At 43.1% G+C, this 27,195-nt stretch overlaps 1 protein-coding gene across 1 annotated transcript in view; it reads left to right on the top strand.

Moving 5' to 3' along the window:
- Csnk2a2 (casein kinase 2, alpha prime polypeptide) overlaps positions 1 to 25,835 on the top strand; it is a 44,340-nt gene extending 18,505 nt beyond the window's left edge. Inside the window, exons 6-13 of the mRNA XM_013012925.1 lie at positions 9,782 to 9,841; positions 12,757 to 12,840; positions 13,501 to 13,611; positions 13,877 to 13,978; positions 14,579 to 14,679; positions 17,194 to 17,342; positions 19,869 to 19,962; positions 25,422 to 25,835. Coding sequence (XP_012868379.1) covers positions 9,782 to 9,841; positions 12,757 to 12,840; positions 13,501 to 13,611; positions 13,877 to 13,978; positions 14,579 to 14,679; positions 17,194 to 17,342; positions 19,869 to 19,945 — 684 coding nt within the window. The 3' untranslated portion in view covers positions 19,946 to 19,962; positions 25,422 to 25,835. The remainder of the gene's footprint in view (positions 1 to 9,781; positions 9,842 to 12,756; positions 12,841 to 13,500; positions 13,612 to 13,876; positions 13,979 to 14,578; positions 14,680 to 17,193; positions 17,343 to 19,868; positions 19,963 to 25,421) is intronic.
- Positions 25,836 to 27,195: the final 1,360 nt, after the last annotated feature.

Here is a 27,195-nt window from a genome sequence, read left to right as displayed (position 1 = left end):
TCCTTCCGTCCTTCCTTCCTTCCATCCATCTTTTATATGTGTGCATGAACATGCTGGGGCTTGAACACAGGGCCTGGGCACTGTCTTAGCTTTTTTTTGTTTAAAGCTGTTACTTTACCAGATCTATTTCTGATTTTTTTGGTGGCTAACTGGAGATGGGTCTCATGGATTTTCCTGTCCAGGTTGGCTTTGAACCTTGATCCTCAGACTCCTGAGTAGCTAGGATTGCAGGTATGAGTCACTGGCACCAGGCTAATTAAAATGAAACCAAATATTTTCCTATGCACAAGTTTAAAAACTAGTCCCTTTCCTATAGCGAGTTGATATTTGAACTCAGGGCCTTGCACTTACTAGGCCGACACTCTACTACTTGAGTCCTTGAACCATGCTACTAGTCTCTCTTGCTTTCACTCATTTACAGGTAAGTTCACCAGAATTTTTCTTTCTCAGGACTGACCTCAGACAGTGATCTTCCTACCCAGCATAGCTGGGATTACAGGCTACTACATTCTGTTTATTGATTGAGGTGGTATCTCAATAACTTTTTGCCTTGGTTGCAATCATACCGCTTTCTTATCTCCTTCCCTTGAATAGCTAGGATTATAGGCATGAGCCTTGTCCAGCCTTTAAAAGCTGCTTTTATTGATCAAAGCATAATTCTTACCGCTGGAGGAATGGCTCAAGTAGTAAAGCACCTGGCTAGCAAGAGCAAGCTTTCTGAATTTAAATCCCAATAATACAAAAAATAGAAGTGTAGTTCTCCCAAGTTTTAAATACCTGTGCTTTATTAATAACCAGTTATTGAACCACACATGTAAAATTTTAGCTATTTTGTTTCAGAAAAGTGACATCTGTAGCTGGGTGCTGGTGGCTCATACCTGTAATCCTAACTACTCAGGAGGCTGAGGTCTGAGGCTTGTGGTTTGAAGCCAGCCTGGGCAGGAAACCCCATGAGACTTATTTCCAATAAACTATTCAAAGCCAGAAGTGGTGCTGTGGCTCAAGTGGTAGAGCTCTCACCTTGAGCAAAAGAAGCTCAGGGGCAGAGCCCAGGCCCTGACTGGAACACACAAAAAGTGACATCTGTCTGTCAGGTTAATATAATAACATAATATGGATGAGTTGGCAGGATTTGAATGCCATATGTGTGGAATTAGATTTCTGTAGGATTCTCCCTCAAAGAATTCTGAAGATGCTCACCCTCTCCTCTAGCTTTCTTTAAAAGGATTGAGAAAAACAGTGTTCCCAGGCTGACATTTGAACCCATCTTGATTTATCCTTCCAATTTATGTATTTGCCAGGGCATAGAATTTCTAGGTTACAGTTCAGAACTTCCTCCATTTTAGAGACTTATTCTGGTATTCCCACTGAAGCTGAAGCCGTTAGTTTTATCTTACGTGGCTTTTTTTTTTTTTCCTGTGAAAGCTTTCAGGGCTTTCTCTTCATCCTCAGTCTTGTGAGATTTCAGAGATGTGCCTTCCTGTGGGTTCCTTTCATCTTTTGTTCAGGGGACTGGCTGGGCTTTGTCAGCCTACAGCTCTTGTCCTTGGATTTCTCTCCCCTTTCTTCTGCCTTTTCGCTCACTTTCTAGAATTCAATCAGATGTTAGACTTAATGTCTTAAAAGCCATTTTGGTCTCTGAAGTGTTAAAAATAGTGTTCTGTTCTTACATTGTTTATGTAATCGCTTCCTATTTTCTCCGTTTTATATATTCTCCCTTCCTGCTTTTTCTGTATCTTTCTCGCAGATTCCTTTATGTTTGTCTCTGTGATCATTGTCTGAAATGCCGGGGTTCTGAGTGACACTCTGGAGAGCGGGCAGCTCCTGTCTGGAGGACAGCTTGCTGCTGGCATGGTCACTGTCACAAGTTGAGGAGAGCTGTTTTCACTGCTCATCGTTCATCTCTCTGAGGTCTGGGGTCACCCATTCCTGAGCCTTTCTGTGACTCTTCAGATTGAAATCTGCACCCCTTCACTGGTTAGCAGAATTTTCAGCTTTTGTGGTCTGTTAGGTTAGCTGGACAGTTTTTGGCTTCATCTTACTGTCTTTCCCACTCTCTCAGTTCATGAGTGTTATTGCCTTGCAGGCCTCTCACTGTTACTTAAAGAGGAGCTCTAGGTAGAAGCAGAGGAGTTTGATGTGCTACGTTTAACTGGAGGCCCCCATCATGATTTAGCCAACCTAAAAGATTGTTAAATGTCAGGTGCCAAGTGATTTGGGGTTTTGTTTTTGTGTTTTGGGTTTTTGTTGTTTGTTTGGTGCTAATCCTGGTGCTTGACCTCAGGGCCTGTGCACTGTCCCTCAGGTTTTATGCTCAAAGTTAGCACTCTGCCACTTTGAGCCATAGAACCATTTCCAGCTTTTTGGTGGTTAATTGGAGATGAGTCTCACTGACATTCCTGTCCAGGCTGGCTTGGAACTGACTCGGACAGTGCCCAGGCCCTGAGTTCAAGCCCCAGGACTGGCCAAAAACAGATAGATAGGTCACAAACAGGGCAACCAGTTGGCTTAATGTTTCTGTATCCATTAGGCTTTTTTTTTTCCCACCTTGCTTGCCTACTAAGAACATTTCAGTTCTTTATCCTTTATCCTAATATACTTTGTAAAGTATCTTAATAACTGTTTCTAACAGATCACCCAAAGAGTGTTTTGCCCCTGGCTTAGTAGTAGGGTAAGTCAAAAGTGTATTAATTGAGGCACAGCTGTGTGGTACAGCACTTCCTAGAGTAGACAAGGCCCTGGATCCATCCCCAGCATAAAGTCAGAGCACAGAAAGCTGTTCAGTGTTATTAACATACTAACACAAGTACAGTTGGTTTTGTTGGCTTTTGTAGGTGGTAGGGTTTGAATTCAGGGTCTTGTGCTTGCTAGGCAGGTACTCTATTACTTATGTCATGCCTCCGGCCCAATATTTTTTTTTGGTGGGAGAGGGAGTTGCCTAGTACTCGGGTTTTGTGCTCTCACTTTGTGCTCTCTCTCTCTCTCTCTCTCATACACGCACACACACATACAAGATTAGTGCTCTACCACTTGAGCCACAGCTCCACTTCCAGCTTTTTGCTGGTTAATTGGAGATAAGCATCTCAGCTGGCTTTGGGCAGAGATCCCTTGTTCTCTCAGCTCACGGCTAGCGCTCTTACCACTTGAGCCGTGGCACCACTTCTGCTTATTTGGTGCTGAGGAATTGAACCCAGGGTCTCATACATGCAAGGCAAGCACTGTACCACTGAGCCACCTTCTCAGCCCCCAATATTAGTTTTTTTTTAAGACAAGATTTCACTGTTTATAAAAGGCCAGCCTCAAACTTGAGATTCTCCTGCCTTAGCCTCACAAATTTCAGTATTACAGATTGTATCATCATACCTGTTGTTAACTTTATTTTAATCATTGTGGTACTGGTGATTGAACCCAAGGTCTCTCACATACTAATAAGGAAAACACTCTACCACTGAGTTACATCCCTAGCAGGGTAGAGGAAGAATTTAAACAGGTTTTCCTTTATAAACAGCTTAAAGGGTTTTTGTTTTCTTTGGTTTGTTTTTGGGGGGGGGCGGTTGTGGGGCCTGAACTCTGGGCCTGGGCACTGTCTCTCAGCTCTTCAGCTCAAGGCTAGCTCTCTACCACTTGAGCCACAGCGCCACTTCCGGCTTTTTTCTTTTTGCTTATGTGGTGCTGAGGATTCGAACCCAGGGCCTCATGAATGCAAGGCAAGCACTCTACCACTGAGCCACCTTCCCAGCCCTTTGGTTTGGTTTTTGGGTTTGTTTTTTTTTTTGTCGGTCATGGGGCTTGAACTCTGGGCCTCAACTCTTTAGCTCAAGGCTAGCACTCTACCACTTGAGCGAAAGCGCCAGTTCTGGTTTTCTGGTGGTTTATTGGAGATAAGAGTTTCACAGACTTTCCTGCCTTGGCTAGCTTTGAACCGCAATTCTCAGATCTCAGCCTCATGAGTAGCTAGGATTACAGGTGTGAGCCACCGGTGCCGGGCCTTTGAACAGTTTCTAAAATTACTTACTTTCAGTTTTATTGACATAAATCTGCAATGGTGCTTTCATTTACATTTTTTAAATATCTGTGCCTTTGTTCCTTTTTAATAAAAAAATTAACCATCATTCTTAGAGATCTCTTGATGTTTCCAAAGAATCAGCTTTTGTTCAGTTGGGTTTTTTTGCTACTTTTTTTTTTATTTCATTGTTTCTGCTTGAGCCTTCTTTTTCTTCCTTCAGTTTTCTCAAAGTTTGACTGTTTTAGTCCCTAACTTCTTTAGATAAAGTCAGTTAATTTGATTGCCCTGTTGCTTAGTTGATAATCGTGTGCTTGATTCTTTTAAGATCCCAAGCACCATTTTAGCTACAAACCATGGTTGTAAACTTACTTCTACATAGTTTGTGAATTAGATCTAAGTGCAAAATTTAAATTTGTGGATTAGGGTTTTTCTCTACAAACTTTTTACCTGGAAATGTTAGACCAACTAAAAATGGTAGTGTGGTCACTAGGCATTATTCCTCTACCTAGATGTCTCAGTTGTTAAAAGTTTTGCCACATAGCAAAGCAGTCCTCTCTTCTCTCTCCCCCCATCCTCCCTCCGTCCCTCCCTCCTGTTGTCTCCCCCCCAACTTGGAGTTTTGCTGAGTCATCTTCAAGTAAGCAGCAGGCAGCACCCCCAGAGCTTCACTCCTGAGCTGCTGCCACATGCTCCACCCAGTCCTTCAGTGCAGCTGAGCAACTTACTATTTACACTGTCTTGCCATCTGACATAGAATTCATAGTCCAGAGTGCCAGTAGTCTTTATATTTTTGTGTGTTCATGAATATATGGCTCATGATCAATTGAGTTTTCTAAAAAAAAAATCTCCTTTTTGGGAGGGGGGGGAGTGGTCGTGGGACCTGAACTCTGGGCCTGGGCACTGTCCCTCAGCTCTTCAGCTCAAGGCTAGCACTCTACCACTTGAGCCACAGCGCCACTTCCGGCTTTTTTCTTTTTGCTTATGTGGTGCTGAGGAATCCAACCCAGGGCCTCATGCGTGCAAGGCAAGTGCTCTACCACTTGAGCCACAGTGCCACCTCCAGTTTTCTATTGGTTTATTGGAGACAAGAGTCTCATGGACTTTCTTGCCTGAACTGGCTTTGAACTGTGATCCTCTGATCTCAGCCCCCTAAGTAGCTAGGATTACAGGAGTGAGCCACCACTGCCCAGCTTTAAAAATCTCTTGTTTTTATTGTTGATTTCTAAATTTGTTGTCACTGTGTCCAGAAAAAGATGCTCTGTACAGATTGAACTAATCCAAAAATCTAAAATGCTATATAGTCCACTGTGACACCACAGTGGAAATTTGAAACAACCTTTTGAAATTTTGCTTTGGGCACATAACTATTGAATGTGTAGTACAACTTACTTTCAGGCACTGTGTATATAGTATATATGAAACATAAGTGAATTTTGTGTTCAAGTCAAGGTCATTATGCATATGAAAATATTCTAAAACTGGATACCCAAAACATTTCAAATAAGGGATACTTAAGACATTAGATAGGTAGTTAGATAGATACATACATACACACACACAGATACACATGGGTAGTTATTTGGAATTTGTTGATGTTTTCTTTGTGGTTTAGGGTACGATCAGTATTTATTTATTTATTTGGCAGTTGTGGAGCTTGAACTCAGATCCCAGGCATTGTCTGAGCTTTTTTGCTCAAGGCTAGATCTCTCCCACTTAGAGCCACAGCTCTGTTAGCAGTTTTTGGGTGGTTAATTGGGATTAAGAGTCTCACAGGGACTTTTCTGCCCTGGCTAGCTTTGAACTGTAATCCTCAGATGTCAGCCTCCTGAGTAGCTACTGGCCTGAGCTACAGCACCTGGCTCGATCAGTTATTTTATTTTGGGGGGGGTCTGGTCGTGGGGCCTGAACTCTGGGCCTGGGCGCTGTCCTTCAGCTCTTCAGCTCAAGGCTAGCACTCTACCACTTGAGCCACAGCGCCACTTCCGGCTTTTTTCTTTTTGCTTATGTGGTGCTGAGGAATCCAACCCAGGGCCTCAGGCATGCAAGGCAAGCGCTCTACCACTGAGCCACCACTCTTGGGCCTCAGAACTCTTTTTTTTTTGTCGGTCGTGGGGCTTGAACTCTGGGCCTGGGCGTTGTCCCTCAGCTCTTCAACTCAAGGCGAGCGCTCTACCACTTGAGCTACAGCACCACTTCTTGATCAATTTTTAAATTACAATTTTTACTAATTTTCCCCTTGTTATAATAAGAGGCAGGTTTTTTTTTTTATGGGCCTGTATATCAGAGTTACAGCAAACAAAACATGGTGGACCTTAGAATAGAAAACATAACTTCAAAACAAATTAATAGCAATAGAAACTCAAATCTCTTAAAGGGAAACATAAGTTTCTGTTGAGACATGCTTCTTGGCTTTCTATGCCTTTGGAACAGTCTAAATACAAATGAATATGCATTGAGTGATTTGTTATAACTTGTTTTTTCAAAGATTTGTTCTAGTGGACATAGTGGTGCATGTCTATAATTCGGGTACTTAAGAGACAGAGGCAGAGGATCATGAGTTCCAGACTACCTTTGGCTACATACCAAGACCCTGTCTCAAAAAAAGAAGAAATTTTCTAAAAATGTTGATCTTGATTTTTTTTTTGCTACCTTCTAGAAGTATCTAAACTGGTAACTGACATTTAAATACCTCTTTCACTTTATACCTCTTCCTCATTTTATCTTCTCTATGAAGAGCCCAGCCTGGGGTTCCTGGATTCAGATTGAGCTGTGTGTGTTAGAGCACATAACCTCAGAGCGTAGAGTCCTCTTGAATGGCAGTTGTTGGGGCTATGGTGTACATACACACACATCTTGAATCTGTTGAGGTTCTGTTGTTCATTTAGCAGGAATAAGTTAGGCCTATCATGGCCATTGTATGAGGCAGCTTTGGACCCAGAATCCCCTGAGCCTGATGATGAAGGTGAAGTATCTGCCATTCTCAGACTTTTTTTACTAAAAGACCCCAAGAGGCTGCTAGTGCCTCATGCCCATAATTCTAGCTACTTAGGAGGGTGAGAGCTGGAGAATCACCGTTCAGAGTTAGCCCAGGCAGAAAAATCTATGAGATTTCCATGTCCTCTAGTAGCAGAAAAAAGCTGGGCTAGAGGTATGTCTCAACTGGTAGAGTACCAGCCAGCTGAGCAAGCTGAGTATGAGGTCATGGATTCAAACCCCATTACCAAGATTTAAAAAACAAAAACCTTGACCCCAGGGCCCTTTAGAATCATCCTGTAGTTAAGCCAGTTTCTAGAGAAATATAGAGAAACTACAAGCAGTAAGCAGTTTCTTCCTTACCACCTTTATAATCATCTGGGGAGCATAGCCTTGTTTTATTTTTGACAAGGACTGGTTTATGCAAATGTGAGCAAAGCTAACTTCCTGCTCATATTTTGCAGTTGTTTGGTTAATAATCTCCATGTAGCTGGAGGAAAAGTATGGTTCTTGTGAAGTTTCCATTTCTATGTTTTGCGGGCTTTTTGTTTCTTGGAAGACAGGTTGTTTCATTCCACTGACTGGTAAATGTTATTAAAAAAAAAAACAACAACATACATTCATTCAGCAGAGGCCTCCCTACCTGGAATAGAGTTCATAGAGCACATGTGATTTTGCTCTGTGAGGCTAGAGCAACCTGCAGGGCAAGTGGCAAGGGACTCTGGATAGAAAGTAGTTTCATGTTTACAGTAGAGTCACTACCAGTTCCTGCATGAGGGATGTTCTGGGGATGCTGCTGTTTTTGAGTCCTGGTGGTGAGCAAGTGGTCTAAGAGTTCCAAGAAGGAGATTGAAGGAGGGAGCTCTGGATAGGGAGGTGTGAATGAACAGAGGCAGGCTGGGGTGCTCAGATGGGGTGACTCGTGGGAACTTCGATGGAGATCAAACCTACAGAAACAAAAGTTAGAGCAAACCAAGCTGGGCTTTGGAGAGGTCTGATTTTTAGGCCCGGGGGTTAAATGTTACAGATGCACTTTAGTCCCTCAACTCCAAAAAAAGGGGGGGGAAAAAGGAAAGGTGAATGGCAGCCAGTGATCCAGGTCTTTAAAATACATTAATTCAAGCACTTTTATATAGCTATTGTCCTTTATATTCAATAAAAGTGTTACTGGTTGGAGTTGCTATGTTTGAGGCCAAGGGCACTTATTTTTATACCTGTGGTCGATTTACACAGATGCCTCATATATATAGCACATGCTATAAGCTATTCACAGATAAAAGACCAAATAAAATAGCCTGTATTAGTTTTCTGGAAGTAAAATATTCCAGCCCTCTGAGGGATAGAGAATTTGATCTTTTCTCTTTCACAAGCTATTTATTGACTTGGCATTCAGTTGAGCACACCCTCTGAGTGATCTCCTTAACCCAAGATAGTATCTGGAGCCTCCACCCGCACATTTTGGCTGTCATTTGCAGCCAAGTGCTGGGTAAGAGGCCTGCCTCACTGGGCAGGGCTTGGAGAACAGAGAACCCAGGCTTGAGTTGTTAGGGAGCTGAAGCTGCTTATTTGTACCACTGTGCTTCATTGCAATTCAGCCTAAACCAGGGCAGCCACTAGCACTGAAGCAGTTTCAAGGCACTCAGTGCCCTAGCCTGGGCTGGGTCATGACAATGCCATGATCTAGCAGCTGTCTGAGGTCAGTGAAGCTGTGTATTCTACTTGAGCTGGAAGAGAAGAAGGAAGAGTGGCTAGTACTTTACACATGGTCAATGGAAGCATTTGCTATTAGTTTCTTTGAAGATAACCAGTATGAACATCTGTTTTTTTTCCTCCTTTAATAGACACACTGTTTTTTCTTCCAACAGAGGAGGAAGGGAAGTTTAGTAAGGGATTTGACTAACTTTATAAAAGTTCTTTATAAAAGAAGGTGCTGCCTACATTGATGGGGAAAGAGATTTACTTGGAATTGTCTGAATACCAAAGGCAGTAGTGTAGGGTTTGGATGCTTTAAATGAACTTCATACTCTGACTCTTAGAAATTTCTATTTCTGGGCTGGGAAGTTGGCTCAGTGGTAGAGCGCTTGCCTTGCATGCCAGAGGCCCTGGGTTCGATTCCTCAGCACCACATAAGCAAAAAGAAAAAAGCCGGAAGTGGCGCTGTGGCTCAAGTGGTAGAGCGCTAGCCTTGAGCTGAAGAGCTGAGGGACAGTGCCCAGGCCCAGAGTTCAGGCCCCACGAAAAAAAAAAAAAGAAATTTCTATTTCTTTCAAATTCCCAATGGGTAGGTCTTTGGACTGTCAAGAATAGAGGTATTCGTGTGTATATATATATCTACCCATCATCAATTGGGGTGCAGTAAATAGCAAAACTCCAAGATCTCTTGGAGTTCTTGTCTCTTTTTATATTCTCTTTCCAGAAAACTGAATTTTTTTTGGGGGGGGGGTTCAGTCCTGAGGCCTGAACTCTGGGCCTGGGCACTGTCCCTCAGCTCTTCAGCTCAAGGCTAGCGCTCCACTTGAGCCACAGTGCCACTTCCGGCTTTTTTCTTTTTGCTTATGTGGTGCTGAGGAATCGAACCCAGGGCCTCTGGCATGCAAGGCAAGCGCTCTACCACTGAGCCAACTTCCTAGTCCCTGAAATTTTGGACTCCTCATCTTTACCTTTATTCCACATCAGGCAGTGAAGGTCTTAGGATTTTCAGTAGAAACTGAAATGCTAATAAAGTTGACAGAAAATTCCAGCCCTTAGATAACAAAGTGTACTGGAGACTAGGCTAACTTTATTTTATAAAATCTGTTTCAGCAACTCTACCAGATCCTGACAGACTTTGATATCCGGTTTTATATGTATGAACTACTTAAAGTAAGTACTACTCAAAAGTAATTGGGCTGTTCATTAAGAAGTTCTTGCTTCAGAGAACTAGGAGAACTAAAGTAGTCAGTCACCAACCTGGTGAACATGAAGCCCTGAGTTTAAAGCCATTATTGAAGAAAACTGCCTAGGTGAGATTTCAATAAAATGGTGAAATACTGATTGGAAAATAAAAAAGGGTGAATCAAGACTGGACTGGGGTTTGATGAATAGGGTTTGAAGAACTAGCTCTGTGAAATTATTGTTTTCTCTTAGGAGCAGTTGCACAAGCCACCTGTCACTAGACCTGATGAGGTAGTAGGTTTGAGGTTTCATGTTATAGCTACTGACATGTCTACTTGTCAGTAAGAATAGGGAGATACAGCTTCACCCACCTACCTTTTTCCACATCGTCTCAGACTAGAGTCAAGCCTAGTGTGGGGGCATTTGTGGTGACCTGTGAACCGTCAGGTTGGCCCTTGCCCTAGAGGTCTAAATTAAATATTTTTTATTACTGACTAGGTACAGACTCACAACATAGCATATCATCCTCAGATTGGGTAAAGAATCCTAGCATTGCATCTTCAGAGTCTGATTATGCAAGTGTTTCTCAGTGCCTCATGTCCATCCTGCTTTCTGAAGGTAGCAGTGGATTGTAGGGGCAATATCTTTCTGCAATACAGCATAGAATGTTAGATAAAATTTCAAAAATGTCTTTCATGCTTAATGGTCAGAAACTACTAGATTGAAGAGTAATTCCCAAAGGAATTAGTAACCACAGGGAGTCTGCTAGTAAGCTCTACAAAAAAACAATGAATTACCTTACAGTATTTTTCCATCTTTGCTTTCATCCCAAGTATTATCTTATTCCTTTGGCAAAAAGTAGGCAAAATGGCAAAAATCAACATTGCTAAGCCAGGTGTGGTGGCTCAAGCCTGTAGTTCTAGCTGCTTGGAAGGTGGAGATCAGGGGTTTGTGGTTTAAGACTTGCCCAGAAAAGACTTTTAACTTAACCATTGGCTGGGTGCAGTAGTATATGCCTGTCATCCCAACCAGGGAAACACAGTGGCTGGACACAGTGGCACTTAGAAACACAGTGACATAGGGAGGTAGGATTGCAGCCCAGGCTGGCCTCTTCATAAAGCTAGACCGTACCTTGAATATATCCAGTGCAAAAAAAGGCTGCAGGTACCTGCCTAGTAAATAGGAGGTGCTGAGTTCAATCCTTAAAAACAACAAAAACAAGAACTAAGTTTTCTTTTGGGGGAAGAAGTAGGAAGAGAAAATATTTAACTTCATTGAAAATACAAACAAATCTGAGGCTGCTGAAGGTTTCATGCAATGGGCAGTGTCTCCCTGAGACTGTGACAACTTGATTGGATTCATGTCCAGTGATAGGGCTTTCATGGCCCCAGGCCCTGTCATAAAAGATTCTGGAATCTTGCTGTCTCTGTTGTAAAGCAAAAATGATTAAATGCAAGTAGAACATAAGTGAAATAAATAAACTTAAGCACACATAATTTTAGATTTTAAAACCTTCATCCATTTACACATAGGCATCCCCTATCTAGTATGGTACAGTAGCTGCTGCCCACAGGAAGTTACTTAAATTCAGTAAAATGAAGAGTTCACTTCCTTAGTCACATTCTCATATTCACATGCTCACTAGCCTCCTGTAGCTACTGGCTACCATTCTACATTACACACACAAACTATTTCCATGACTGTAGTAAGTTCTGCTGGACAGATTTTCCTTATGTGCTTTTCTCACAGTAATCCTTCCTGGAGATTATAATCTTCTCTGCCACCATGGTTTAGTAGACCCATGCTTGCTCTAAAATTAAAAAGTATCCCATTTTGTGTATTTTTTTTATGTCTAGAGAAAACAAACACAATTTGAAACATTATTGGAATGCTGACCTAAGGCTCATTGCTAGGCTTATGTATTTCCTCCAGTGTGAAGACTGGGTGTCCCAACAAGGTCAAGTCTGCTCCTTCAGGGGCCATCTAGAACCATTTGGTGGTGGTGTAATTGGAAGAGTGCTTAGGGGCATGTAATGAGTAGAGGCCAAGGATGCTGCTAAAAGAAGTCAAACAAAGGTCTATCCCTGTATATGATCATTTATCACTGTCCAGAAAAGGCAGATCTATAGCAACTGTGAGCCAGTCAGTGGTTGTAATAGGGATTGACGACAAATAAGCTCAAGGGAAATTTTGGGGGGTGATAGTAATATTTGTACAGCTCTTACAAAAACCTATTGGCACTTACCTATATATTGATTGTCTTCTAGGAAATAATTCTCACTCACTAATAATAATATGACAGTTTTTAAGGGCAAACTGCCATAGGAAATAATGCTTCTTAAATCTGTAAAACCCACATGGGTCATTTACATGAAAGACTAGCCAGGTTGAAGGATATGTGTGAAAGTTGTTCTTTATATCCACATAGATCTGGAATGTCCTTTGAACCACTATGAAAGATACCTCCACTAAGGTGGCAGAATCTGGTTTATTATAACTTCATTCTAAAGAAATCTTCAACATAACCCTCTGATGCCCCCCCCTTTTTTTTTTTTACCAGCCACCAGCCAGAATGTGCACAGAGAGCACAGAGCATCTTCCAAAGCAGTTTTCTCTTTCTTTATAGGCAGTAAACTGCCCCTGGAAGACTGTGTGTATATGCAAGCCAAGGTGTAGCAAACAGATAATAAATGTGCTTATGCGGGATGTGGTGTACATCTATAATCTCAGTACTAGGGAGATGAAGGCAGGAAGATCAAAAGTTTTAGGCCAGGCCAAGCTGCATAGGAATACCTCATCTTTAAAAGAAAAAAGGAAGAAAGAAAGTGGAAAAAAAGAAAAATGTGCTTATACTAGGGGTGGTAGAGAGTTTGTTTACTTTTCTGTGCTTTCTTACCTAATAGGCTCTGGATTACTGCCACAGCAAGGGAATCATGCACAGGGACGTGAAACCTCACAATGTCATGATAGATCACCAACAGAAAAAGGTACCATTACAGCTAGGCAGCTGCAAACCTTTCTCCAATCTGCAGTGTTGGTTCTAACCAAGAAAATAGATAGATGAACCTAATTGTAGTCACTTGTTTTATTTTGGTCTCACCTTTCCAGAGGGCCTAAGAAAGAAAGTATACTGCTTCACACTTGTTAATTAATGATCCTCAGACCAATCTGCCTGGCCTTAAACATACATGAGTCCCTCCTAATTTTGATATCCAACTCTGGTTGTCTTAATTGGTGAGTAAATGGGGCAGATAGTATTAGATTAATGACAAGCCAGAGCAATGCTTCAGCCGTGGAGTGGAGTGGGCGCACATCCCAGTGCCTGCAGTTATGCTAGGAGCCTGTAATGAGACCTGTGAATGAGAGAAGAATGAATGTGTAGGCAGTATGCAAGTAGGAAGGTAGAGCTCTGTTGACCTAAACAGAGTGACAAACCAGAATCATTTGTTTTTTTAAAAGGCACTCTGGGTACTCTGTTCCAGAAATGACCTCTTTTGCAATTGCTGAAAATCATTTTTTAAAATCGGTGCACCTACTTGTATTTTTTTGTGTGGCCAAATATCTGTAAGTTAGCAACCTTGCATGGCCTTGTCTTGGTACAGACATCAAGAAACACTCTTTTCACATAACTTACTTTGTCATATTAGCTGCGGCTGATAGATTGGGGCTTGGCGGAGTTCTATCATCCTGCTCAGGAGTACAATGTTCGTGTAGCCTCAAGGTACTTCAAAGGACCAGAGCTCCTTGTGGATTATCAGGTAAACTTACTAGTTATTTTTATACCTCCTTAGGGCTATTCCTGGTTTGTTGTTTAGTCTATTTGGATATATTCAAAACCCAGTCATTTATCTACCCCAAAATTTTAATTGTGAGTTTTTTTTAGCTGCTTGTTCTAGGAAGAAAGAATAGTTGTTGTTGTTGTTTTTAATTCTGAAATATCTGCAGAAGTCAAATGAAGACCAGAACCTCAGGTCAGTAAAATAGGTTCCTGACACCTTGACTGATTACCCTTATCTTCCTCAGATGTATGATTATAGCCTGGACATGTGGAGTTTAGGCTGTATGTTAGCAAGCATGATCTTTCGAAAGGAACCCTTCTTCCATGGACAGGACAACTATGACCAGGTAAGCAAATACCATCTGGCTTTTACTTATTTTGGGGATGAATGCTAAGAAAATAGCATCCTTAGATAGGAATTACTCTCCATAAGCCACTTAATCTCATTCAGTGTCTGCACATAAGCTTTACTTTAAAGAAGTTTAGCCAGACATGGTAATGAACACCTGAAAATATCAGTACTCACTAGGCTGAGACAGAAGGATTCAAGTTCAAGGGCAGCTTGGGTTACATAGCAAGATCCTAGCTCAAAAAGAATTCTTACAGTGTTATCAAAGATATGCAAAGACAGTATTGTCTATGCCAAATTTCAAAGTGAATCTCTAAAGAAGTCAGGCACTTCTAGTAAAACTAGACCCTGGCCTTTAACTGGTGACATCCCCATAATTGTTGATTCTGGATTCTTGTCCTAAGTTTGCTCTTTAAAGGCAGTTTGGAAATTCTTAACCTCATGTCTTTGAGTCTCTTTGCCCGTCCTAGGCTCAGAACTCTACCTTGTCCCTGGAGACTGAGTGATGTGGTAGCTTCTGATTTCCAGGTCCAGCATCCTCACAGACTCACAGGGAGTTCTGTGCTCAGTAATTTGGGCAGTTTGTTTTGTGTTTCAGCTTGTTCGCATTGCCAAGGTTCTGGGAACAGACGAGTTGTATGGGTATCTGAAGAAGTATCACATAGACCTAGATCCACACTTCAATGATATCCTGGGACAGTAAGTAAGAAAAGAGAGAGAGAGGGCTTGCCTTACCCATTTCAGAAGTGGGAAGGTTAGCCAAAATCACTTTCTTTCCTCTTTCTTAAAACTAAAGTAGTTGTCTTGGTTTTCATGTATTTTCTTTAGCTTATTTGGACATTAGTTATGTCTTATAATTATTTTGCTTCTCTATAAGATAAACTGTTTATTTTTTTTAAATGGAAAACAGGCCAGAAGTATATGCACAAACCTGTAAATCCCAGCACTTAAGAGACTGAGGCAGGAGAATCACAGGCTTGATGCCAAGCTAGGCTATGTAAGATCCTGTCCATCAATCGATAAGAAAAGAATGGAAAAAATCAGAAGGGAAAAAACAGTCCTAAAATGTTAAAGACTAAAAGCTTTCTGGGTAAAGTCTGTGCTTATTCTAAAGGCAAATCTTTGGAAAATTATAATTTTTTTTAACATATTTAGTTGTACAAAGGAGTTACCATTCAAATCACTTGATCTTCCCATATGGTGGTTCTTTGGATTAAAAAATATTGATTTCTAAGCCGGGCGCCAGTGACTCACGCCTATAATCCTAGCTACTCAGGAGGCTGAGATCTGAGAATCACAGTTCAGAGCCAGCCAGGGCAGAAAAGTCCCTGTGAGACTCTTATCTTCAATTAACCACCAGAAAACTGGAAGTGGCACTGTGGCTCAAGTGGTAAAGCACTAGCCTTGAGCTGAAGTGCTGAGGGACAGCACCCAGGCCCAGAGTTCAAGCCCCATGACTGACAGAAAAAAATAAAATAAAATATTAATTTCTTACTTTCCATAATTGGTTTCTATAAAGTAATAGGTATAAAATAATATTTGGGGGTTGGGAATGTGGCTTAGTGGTAGAGTGCTTGCCTAGCACTCATAAAGCCCTGGGTTCAATTCTTCAGGACCACATAAACATGAAAAAAACAGAAGTGGCACTGTGGCTCCAGGGGTGTAGCGCTAGCCTTGAGCAAAAGAAGCTCAGGGACAGTGCCCAGGCCGAGTTCAAGTCCCAGGACTCACAATCAGTCAATGCTTACCAGATGCTGGTGACTCACACCTATAATCCTAGCTACTCAGGAGGCTGTGATTGGAGAATTGGGGTTCAAAGCCAGCCTGAGCAGTAAAGTCTGTGAAACTCTCACCCCAATGAATCACCAGAAAACCAAAAGTGAAGCCATGGCTCAAAATGTTAGAGTGCTAGCCTAGAACAAAAAGAGCTCAGGACCAGCATGTAGGCCCTAAGTTTAAGCCCTACAGCTGACAAAAAAAAAAAAAGTAAATGTTTATCTAGGTGCTGGTAGTTCACAACTGTAATCCTAGCTATTCAGGAGGCTGAGATTTAAAAGAATGGCAGTTTGAATCTAGTTATGACAGAAAAGTCCACAAGATTCCGTCTCCAGCTAACCCATCAGGAAGCTGAAATGGAGGCATGGCTTAAGTGCTAGAGTACCAACCAGGCAAGCCTAGCAAGCTGGAGATCTCAAGTTCACCAGTATCTAGCTTAGTTGAGTAATGTATTGGCAATACTAGGATTTGAACTCAAAGCTTTGTGCTTGCCAGTCAGATATTCTACCACTTGAGCCATGCCCTCAGCTAGTTGACGGTTTTAAAACATTGTTTTTTGAAACCATGTTTGTAAGGCTGGCCTTCTACATATATCTGTTGGTAATAAAATTATTCAGTGACCACCAGAGCTCACTGAGGATTATCAGAAAGCATGAAGCATGAAAAATAATCTAGTAAGGTTATACAAATTCTGAATGTTGTAACTAATTCTGCTTCATCTAATCACATAGCACTTTTTTATCCCATAGTAATATGACTAGGGGTGGGGAATAGGATGGAGAGGTAGAAATGCCTACCTCTTGAAGTGTGTACCACTAAGAATGAGATTTATAAGCGAAGTGTTGGTGGCTCATGCCTGTAATCCTAGCTACTAAGGAAGCTGAGATCTGAGGTTTGCAATTTGAAGCCAGCCCAGATAGGAAAGTCCTTGAGACTTTTATCTCCAATTAACCACCAGAAAACTACAAGTGGAGCTGTGACTCAAGTGTTCTACTCTAGTGGTAGAACATTAGCCTTGAACAGAAAAGCTCAGGGATAGTAGCCAGGCCCTGAGTTCAAGCCCTATAACTGACCAACAGTTTTTTTGGGGGGAGAGGTGGAGGAAGTTGGTTGTGGGGCCTGAACTCTGAGCCTGAGTGCTATCTCTCATATCATCAGCTCAAGGCTAGTGCTCTACCACTTGAACCACAGCGCCACTCCGGCCTTTTCTCCTTATGTGGTGCTGAGGAATTGAACCCAGGGCCTCATGCATTCAAGGCAAGCACTCTACCACTGAGCCACCTTCCCAGCCCCTGACCAACAAATTTTTAAAAATGAGATTTGTCAAGTTGATAAAATCAGTGCAGTATTTTAAGGTGTTTTTGGCTTTAACCCGAATATAGGAGAATTCTTACTGAATTTATGCTCAGAATAATAAAGTTTCACCTTTCTTTTCAGACATTCACGAAAACGCTGGGAAAACTTTATCCATAGTGAAAACAGACACCTTGTCAGCCCTGAGGCCCTAGATCTTCTGGACAAACTCCTGCGATACGACCATCAACAGAGACTGACTGCCAAAGAGGCCATGGAGCACCCCTACTTCTGTGAGTCTGCACGGCCTATTTTCAGGAATGCTGTTCATTAAAATTTAAAAAAAGAAAGAAAGAAATCCTTCACCTTTTATCTTTGAAGCTAGTCAAAAGAACTCTGAGTATGTGGACTGGATCTTCCTTAGAATATCTATGTCCTCAAATTTCATTCATTCTTGATCACTGAGGTGATCCTGAACAGTCTTTTAGTCCCCAACAAGGTCACTGCATTTTTGAGGCCCAGCTCTTTGCCTACTCTGTCACCCTGAGCTGATAGACCAAGAGTACCTAAGGTTTGCTTTCAGGTGTGTACATGTTTATGGAAACCTTGTCTAAGATTACTTTTCCTCTCAAAAACAAATAGTTGGCTAAAAGTTAAGCATCATGTGTTTCTAAAGAAGGTAGCAAGTGGACACAAGGGAACTGAGGAAAGGAACACAGGTGACCCCCAAATCCCACTGTACTGCTGACTTCACCCCCTCCCCACCACAGCCTGTGTGCGTGCTTGTGATGCTGTGTGGGCACAGTTATTGCCATCAGTGAATTTTCAAGTGCACTTTTCCTTTTGTTGTTGGCTCTGAAAGATGACTTAGAGCCAGGCACCAGTGGCTTATGCCTATAATCCTAGCTGCTCTGGAGGCTGAGATCTGAGGCTCACAGTTCAAAGCCCAGCCAAGGCAGGAAAGGCCATGAGACTCATCTCCAATAAACTACTCAGATAAAACTAGAAGTAACACTGTGACTCAAGTGGTAGAGAAAAAAAGCTCAGGGACAGAGCGTAGGCCCAGAGTTCAAGCCCTAGGACTGGCTAAAAAAGAGAAAGATGACTTGCTCCAGTCATACTTAATCCTTAGTTTCTGTAAAACATGAGCAATGTAGGCATTTCAAAGAAAGTGAACAAAAAAAGCCTATCAAATTTAAGCAACAAATTTAGTTCTGGTTGTGAACCAGGTTTCAGATAAGCAGCACTGGGGATTGAACTCAGGGAGATGGCTGGAGAAGCATTAGTGATTTGACAGTTCAAGGCCAGCTCAGGCAGTAGAATCTCAGTCTCAATGAAGGGAGCTAGGTACAGAGTCATAGCTGTCATCCCTGCAATGACTATAAGCCTAAAATAGGTGGATCTCAGTCCAAGCAAGCACCAAGGCAGGAAATAAGATCTATCAGAAATATCCAGCACAACCTCAATAATAGCAATTAAATTATTTAAAAAACAAAAACAAAATCCACAAAATGGCTGGAGGTATAGCTTAAGTGATACTACACTAAGGCCCTGAGTTTAACCTACCACCAAAAATAAATTTAAAAATTAAGTTATTCAGGAGTGGGAGTTGGGGTAGGAGGATCAGAGTTTGAAACCAGCTTAGACAAAGCTAGACCTTATCTGAGAAACAAACTAAAAAAACAGCAAAAAGATAACTTACCTATCTAGTGAGTTCAGTCCCCAGTGCTGCCTTTCTAAAACAAGATCCTTCTGTTCACAACCATAGCTAAACTTGAGATTGATAAGACTTCTCTACCTTCTTTTGTTCACTTCCTTGAAGTGCTTACCATTGTTCATGCTTTTAAACAATCAAGGATTCACTGGGCACTGGTAGCTCACACCTGAAATCCTAGCTACTCAGGAGGCTGAGATCTGAGGATCACGGTTCAGAGCCAGCCAAGGAGGGAAAGTCTATGAGACTCTTATCTCCAGTAAACCACCAGAAAATGGAAGTGGTGCTGTGGCTCAAGTGGTAGGGTGCTATCCTTGAGCTGAAGAGCTGAGGGACAGCGCCTGGGCCCAGAGTTGAAGCCCCACGACTGACCAAAAAAAAAGGATTCGATGTGTTGGTACTAAAGGAAAATAGTACATAAAGTTAGTGGGAATTTGGAACTGTAGGAAATGAGTCTGCTGACGTCAGGAGACATCACTTCCAGTCTCTCAAGAAGTTCCGAGCTACGTGCATAACTATGAGCAATGGAGCCTGTATGCTGAGGAAATAGAGTTATATGCAAGAATAGTTTCTTTAGCTGGGTATGGTGCTACATACCTATAGTCTCAACTTGTCTGTGGGCTAAGGCCAGAGAATCATGAAGACCAGGTCAGTTGGGCAATTAGCTAGGCCCTATCACAAAAAAAATTTTTTTAAGGGCTGAGGGCATCACTCTGTGGAATATTTTGCTCGACATGGGTGAGGAGGCCCTGGGTTCAGTCCCTGGAGGGGGATATGGGGAGATAGCATTCCTTTTTCAGTGCCTTGTTTATGTCTGTTGTTTCTCTTGGTGGTTTTTGTTATTTGTTTTTTTGTTTGGTTTTATGAAACAAGTCTCACTATGTATCCTAGGCCAACCTGACACTACTGATCCTCCTGGTTCAATGAAAGATTACAGCATGAGTCACCATGCCTGGCTTGAATTCTATGGTTTCTCTCTTCCTCTGCTGTCTTCCAGTACTGGCTTGCCCTTGAGTCTGTGTGTCTATTTCCCTGCAGAAGGGGCAGGTTCATTCCATTATGTGCTACACTGCAGCCCTGACTGCTCCTTCCTGCTTTCTTGCAGACCCAGTGGTGAAAGAACAGTCCCAGCCTGGTTCAGAGAACGCTGTGCTATCCAGTGGGCTTACAGCAGCGCGATGAAGCCTGGAGAGCGACGGGTAATGCAGCATTGATGCTTGCCAATAAAACCAACCAAACAAACACAAACTTGAAGGAAACTACAGTGTGATGAAATGAAATTCTAATCATTCCTTCTAAAGGCAAAGAAGAGTAAAACCTAAAACTGTCAGAACGAAAGAAACTCCAAGTACAGGGAGCTGCGGGGGCAGTGAGGATGCACGTAGTTGAGGATCTGGAATGCATGGGAGCTGAGACGCTCGGACTTGTTGTGCGCTTAGCCTGTGCTTAACAGGACACCAATGTTGAGTTACCTGTTTGGTCAACAAGCTCTGAATATCTGACTTCCTATCTATTCCATTGTGGTCTGGTTTCCTTTCATGAGAATTCAGGCTCAAGTTTAGAAAAGGTCAGTAGTCTATACTGACACGCTAGCCTCATTTACAAAAAAGATATTAAAACAATGACAGTATTTTTTTTAAACTTTTACAAATTCATGTTTATGTATTTTTTATGACATGAGCTCTTCAGGAAGTGTACCTCATCCTTGCAGTTTTCCTATTGTGTATTCATTCAAGCCACAGACCCTTTCACCGAGTCTGCTGACGTCAGGAGACATCACTTCCAGTCTCTCAAGAAGTTCCGAGCTACGTGCATAACTATGAGCTCATTGTACCTTTGTTGATTTGCCTAACCATAGAATCTTGTTGCTCTTCTTTTTCCTTTTTTTTTTTTTTTTTTGTTCACAGCCTTGTAAGGAAAGCCTCACCATTTCCCAGTGCATCACCATATGTGCACCTGTTTTAACACACTTCTCTGAAACAGTGACCTTTTTTTTCATAACCATAGCTAAAACTGGAAAGTCCATTTTCAGGCAAGTCAAGGAGCAAAAATTTATCCTATTAGGATTTATTCAGGAAAGACTTACTAAAAAATAGTAAGTTTTTCCACCTCTTTTTTCCCCCACAAAACAAATAGCTTCTGGCTGCAATCAGGGTAATACGCATGTTTAAGCTCTGATATGTGATCAGTGAATGTGATGGCAACGATGAATCTTTGTTGCTCACAAGCAGATGTTGGCATGTGGCAAGGCCGGGGGCGCAGGAAGGAAGGGTAGCTCCTGGAACATGTGCAGACCTAGGCTAAAGTCCACTCCTGACCCTTTGCATTAGCAGAGAGCAATAGAGTCTGTTTGTTAAAATTTCATTTGGGGACTTGTCACTGGCATGGTTTGCTGGCAGTCTCCTCCCCTGGCTGCAGCGCCATGCCTCAGCTCTGGGGATCTCACAAGCCTACACTAGAGTGTCTGCTACCACATCACACTTAGAATTTCTTTTATTAACTATTTAATAAATGCCATACTTTTTTTATGAGGTTAGATTGTTTGTTTGAAACATCTGTTTACATTCCATATTCCAATAAAATTGAGTTGATAGTAGGTCCTATCTTTAACTGTAGATTCTATTTATGTCGTTTGGTCTATGGGAATTTAAAAATGCAAATGAAACTCTTTATACTGCAGAGTTGAGTTTCCAGATTAAAAAATAAGATCTTGCTGTGTGCCGGTGGCTCATGCCTGTAATCCTGGCTGCTTAGAAGGCTGAGATATGAGGATCATGGTTCAGAATCAGCCCAGGCAGTAAAGTCCATGAGACTCTTATCTCCATTTAACGACCAGAAAACCAGAAGTAGAGCTGTGGCTTAAAGTGGTGGAGCACTAGCCTTGAGTGAAAAAGCTCAGGGACAGCGCCCAGGCCTGGTTTCAAGCCCCATAATCAACAATAAATAAATAAAATAAAAATAATAAATAAGATCTTAAAGCCAGGAAAATATTCAGTTAAGGGTCTTATCCAGTACTGTCCACTTGCATTGCACATTGTTGTTTATTGATATATACATTTCTTCTGGCTAAAAATAAAAAATAAGACAGTAGCTCAGCTAAACTTCTATGCAGTATGTCAGGCAGCAGAACTCAGTGTTCTGAGCTATATACTTGCCAGTGTGCCCTTAAGGCAGCCTGGACCGTTGGTTATCAGGGAGCTGTGCCACTGTGTCTTCCCTGCTCCCCACCCCATCTCCTTGTCATCATGCCTCTCCCCTGCCTTTCTCTCCTGTTTTCAAGTTGTCTGACTGGACCAGGCAAGAGGAGCCACTGGTGTTCTTGGTAGCGCAGTAATCTTACTTGTTTCCTTTGTACCTCCCAGAGACATTGAAACCCCTCTAGCAGAAGAGTTGGGTGATGTGGCTCCGCCCTCTCTCGTTGGCCATGCGTTAGGAGGTGCTGAGAAAACACTCTGACCTGCTATCTTTGGATTATAGCCACAGCTTTGACTCAGCTGTGTTCTTTCTTTTTTTTTTTTAACATATAATTTACTTTCACAGCACCTGTACTTTGACCTCTCTTCATGCCTTAGACTTGGAGCATACCTGAGTTTGGAATGCTCACTCCCTTCTGGATCTGGACTTCATGCCAGGCCGTAACTTCCCAAGCTGAAGTGAATCTAGCCCAGACCTTCTCTCATCTCTCCTCAAATCTGCCTTGTGTGCTGGTGGAGCCAGCTCCCTTGACATTTTGGAGAGTTCCTAAAGGGTGTGAGTGTGTGTGGGAGTGAGAGTCTACTCTTACATTTTGACTAAACTGTAGTAAATTTACTCACTCAATATCCTTTTCAGTAGCATATTCTTTCTTAAACTCATCTCAGTGATTTTCATTTGCATCACTTACCTTGTAACAGGTTAAAAGTGCCTATGACAAGGACCTATTTCCTAAAGAAAAGCAAAAAACGTGGGGAACAGGGTAGTGTTCACTGTTACCTCTCAGGTAGAGCCTATGTTGAGGAATGTAGACCTCCCAAGTTTGTCCTGCCTGAGAGGAGCTAATGAAGTGCTAAAGGACATTCATGGGCATGCTGGGAGCTTGGTGGCAGTTAACTCTCTCCAGATTCCTGTCTGTTGACCCTGTTCCTGACCTATCCCTGTGGTATGTGGCTGGGTGGATGAAGCCCTTGAGCACTTGATACTGCGCAGGCTTTGCTGGGGCTTCTTTCCCACAAGTGACAGAGCCAGGCCCCTTGAGGTGCAGCCTCAGCCAGGCCTGCTCCTGGATGTCCCCTAATACCTCAGGGCTCATCAGACTGAGTAGGGCATGTATGTTCCCTTGAAGGTGCTCAGACTAACTGCCCTGAGGAGACAGAAGAGCTCAAGGGAGCTTGACTAGGGGAGGGGCAGGTACTAAGAAAAATGGATGAAATTAGGTGACACTAAGTTCCAGGAGGACACATTCTTGGTCTGGGTCCCAGTGGTGCTTTAAGGTAGTACGCATGAGCCCCAGAGAGCTGTGCCAGGAGACGTGGTGGGTGCTACTCAGGGAAGGTGCTTGGGTTCTTCCAGGCACTGTGTGGATGCAGATGGAAGAAGAGTCACTTTGGGACACAATTGGAAATCTTTTTTTATATCAAAATAGGTCTAAGAGAGCCCAGTTAGCAGTTTCCATAATGCCAGTTCAGATTAGATGATTTGTGTAAAAACCTGTGTGACTGCTTGAACACCCTTCAGGCAGCGCAAAGAGCCTCCTGAAAGTAAATGAGTGAATGAGAACTGATGAGGCAGTCCTTTCAACCCCATTCTTCCGATGCTCCTGAGCATGGAAGAATCCCCTATTTGTCAGTAATCATAATGAGAACTGAAGAATGGGGACAGCGTGGTGGAGAGGTGCAAGGGAACTAGTCCTGACATCAGGCTTTTGAGCTGTGGAGATGTCTTAATGAAGACACACCTGAGCAGGCTTTGTGGAGGCTGGAGACACGATGTTGTGGCCTTATACAGGTGATACGTACTTTTGTGTCAAGACTCAACAGTGTGCTACAAATGTGATAACCCTGAACTGCATGTATTGGGGATTGTTTTTACTTTTCCAACTTTGAATCAATAAATTAACAAGTTTTTCACTTGCTGGCTCTTCTTGCTGTAAATGGTGACTTTTTAAAGAGTTTGGGATAGAAATCTTGGATAATCTTCAAGAACCGTGGAGCCTTCTGTTTGCAGCTAAGCACCCTGTCTGCGTGGCCATCCTTTTTTAAGTGATCGCCCCATACCAGTTGTCACTTCTGTGTGTGCCAGTGCGACTTCTGAGTGTGACTCGTGTGCTGCTGCCTGTAGAGGGGACACAAGTGTTGTATGAAATCTGGTTTTCCTAAATAAAAGTGTTAATGGTACCCTGCCCTCCTTAGCAGGAGGCTCCCATTGCTCTCCTGAGGAGGGAGGACTCAACTTCGAACTGCCAAGACTGGGGTAGTGGGTCATCATCACCTTGCTGTGAATACTCGGCAGAAATGGGACTAGAGGTTTGATGGGATTGTTGGAATCATGGTTGTGTCTCAGTTGTGATACCCCTCGCCACCACTGTGCCTGGCAGTGCACACTTAGGAATGTGTTAGTATTCGACAGATGTGGGATGTTTCTTCCATTTGGTTTTTTTTTTTTTCTCGCTGATCTCTCTAGACATGGACCTTTGGGAGCTAGATGGGGTGCTTAAAGGCAGAAATAGTAATTTAATACACACATACATCCTTTTTCAAAAACCAAGTAGCCAGACCTTGCCTTTACCCAAACAAGGTTTTCACCAAAGAGCAGTATGACACCTTTGCACACACAAAGTGTGCATGCATGCGTGCGTGCGTGCGTGCGTGCGTGCGTGTGTGCGTGCACCGCTCCAGGGGCTTGAACTTGGCCTGGGCACCATTCCTGACTGAGCTTTTCTGCTCAAGACTAGCACTCTACTACTTGAGCTACTGCTCTACTTCTGGCTTTTTGGCAAATAATTGAAGATAAGAGTCATAGACCTTTCCCTGCCCTTGCTGGTTTCAAACCGCAATCCTCAGATCTCAAGCTTCCTGGGTAGCTAGGATTATAGGCATGAGCTACTGGTGTATAGCTACAAAGTGCTTTACCTCTACTGTGATACCTGGAAGATACTTCTAGAATTCTGCCACTGGCCTCTCCTCACTGTGCTGGACCTAGAAGTGAGCTATTTCAAGAGGAGTTGGAAATACTTGAGTTCACTTTTTTGCTCTTAATTAAGTAGACTTGGCCTTTTCTAAGTAAAAATCAAGTCATCTTGTTCTTAGCCACAAGACATCCGTGATAAATTGGGTCAGATGGAGGGGTCTAGAGTTGGACCAATGGACCTGTAGCTTGGCTTGTACAGAATTACAAGACTTCCAGGCTTCCACACCAGTGTCCCAGACCCCAGGAACTGTGTGGGAGAGCCAGTGGGACACTGTGTCCAGAGCTCTGCTTCCAGAGGGTCAGGCTGCAGAGTGTGGGAAGTGCAGGAAGAGAGTAATGTGTGAGGCCCGAGGTCACACAGCAGGTTCTCACTGTCCCACTAGTGGCATGGACAAGCCAAGCTTGCATTCTGTCCCCAGCCCTCTTCAAGAGACCCTGCGCTTTGGATCAGATCGATTAATGGCATCTTTCCCCTCCTCCCATCTCTCCCCAGGTCTGTTGCGGCTCCTCCCACTTTTCCATAAGCAGAACAAGAACCAAATCAAACGTCTTAACGTGTGTAGAGAGATCACGTTCCGTGAGCAGACACAAAACGGTGGCAGGCTTGGTGAGCACGAACTAGACCAGCTGAAGGGCAGCCCACCACCGTATATCAAACCTCACTTCCGAATGTAAAAGGTTCACATGCCTCTGGCTTCCTGTTGGCTTCCTCCCGACCCAGAAAGCATGGGAAATGTGAAGGGTATGCAGATGGTTGTTGGTTACTGTTGCTCCTCACGCCCCTGACTGTCCAGTGGCTGCCTGGTTTCCCAGAAAACCACCTTGACTAGCTGACCACAGACTCCACAGGGGGTAATGTATGGCATGATGGGCAGTTACATATTATTTTAAAAGTATATATTATTGAATAAAAGGTTTTAAAAGAAATGTATGGAGAGTTTTTAGTATGAAAGGGGCCATTGACCAAGACATGGCCACAGACTGAACGACAGAGAGAGCACGTTTGTGCCAAATTTTTGTCTTTTGGGGTTAGTTTTTTGTGGATTTTTTTTAAAGCAGTACTGGACACTGAACTCAGGGCCTCACACTTTCTAGGCAGGTACTTTACCACTTGAGCCATGCCTCTAACCCTTTGTGTTAAGTTGTGACCAGACAGAAGACAGAGGAAGTCCTCTTACCCCCTCCCCCACTCCCACATCTAAATGGGGAGAGTGGCCCAGCATTTTAGTGAGCTGGAGAAGATGCCTTCGCCCTTTCTTGCCATCTCGTTGCTTACGTTTTAATTCCATCTCCCACTCCTAGCCTCCCAACCCCCAACATCTCCGTCTGAAAAGTACCTTGTCCTGAAGGCAAGTCTTCTATCCAGAGGCAGCAGAGTAGCCAGGGGTCCAAGGCTGCTTCTGAGCACCTTTCTAGTGCTCCTAGGAACCAGAGGAAAAGGCTAGAGTGAATGCTTACATTTGTTTTTGCTTCCTAGAGTCAGCTGTGCCAGTAAAAGTGAAAACAATTGCCACAACCGGGTGGCCCTCAGGCCCTGCCACTGGCCAGCGTCCTTACACTGCCTGTGGAGAGCAGAGGCCTGGGCAGCTGGGTGGTGTGCCGGCCTGGTCTACACAAAGGCCATTTGCTCTGCACATTTGTTCTGCCACTGGTTCTGAACAGCTGCAAGCCCCAGTGTGGCTGCTTGTAGTATTTGGAGCCATTATGGGGCAAAGCTAAGAGGCCCTTTCAGGCCCTTTTCATGGTACCTTGGTATCCTTTGGACCTGTTTCTGCCATATCCATCACTTCCTCAGGATGAGACCACATGCCTCGGGACAGCATGAGTGGAGCCCCAGGGCCACCGACCCCAGGTCAGTGGGAACAAGCAATTGGCTTGGCACCTCCTGGCCTGATTGCTGACCTAGTTTTTTCAAACTCAGGTTTCTGTTGGTCGTCAAGCTCTCTAGGATGACATTACAATACCTCATTTCTATGTCTTTCTACACACTGTGGACATGTCACCCCAATGTAAACCTGTTGGTTTACAGGTGATGAGTCTGGGAATCCTTTAGATACCAGGTTGAACAGTAGCTCTGTTGTCATCTCTGGACCTCCACCCTGCTTTGAACCACAACTGTCCCCAACTTTGCAGGGTGAGAGTCTTGATTTTCAGAAACTTCTGAAGCCTATCAGATAATCCTTTGTACATGGAAATGGTTGAGTGGGAGAGTGGTTGAAGGAAGAAGCAGAAGTTTTTTCTCTTAACTCAAAAAAGGAGACGGGCCT

Source organism: Dipodomys ordii, unplaced genomic scaffold (genome assembly GCF_000151885.1).
Source record: "Dipodomys ordii isolate 6190 unplaced genomic scaffold, Dord_2.0 Scaffold18, whole genome shotgun sequence".
NCBI classification, from domain to species: domain Eukaryota; kingdom Metazoa; phylum Chordata; class Mammalia; order Rodentia; family Heteromyidae; genus Dipodomys; species Dipodomys ordii.
Note: the sequence above shows the minus strand (reverse complement) of the source record. Positions and strands in the feature narration are given on the sequence as shown.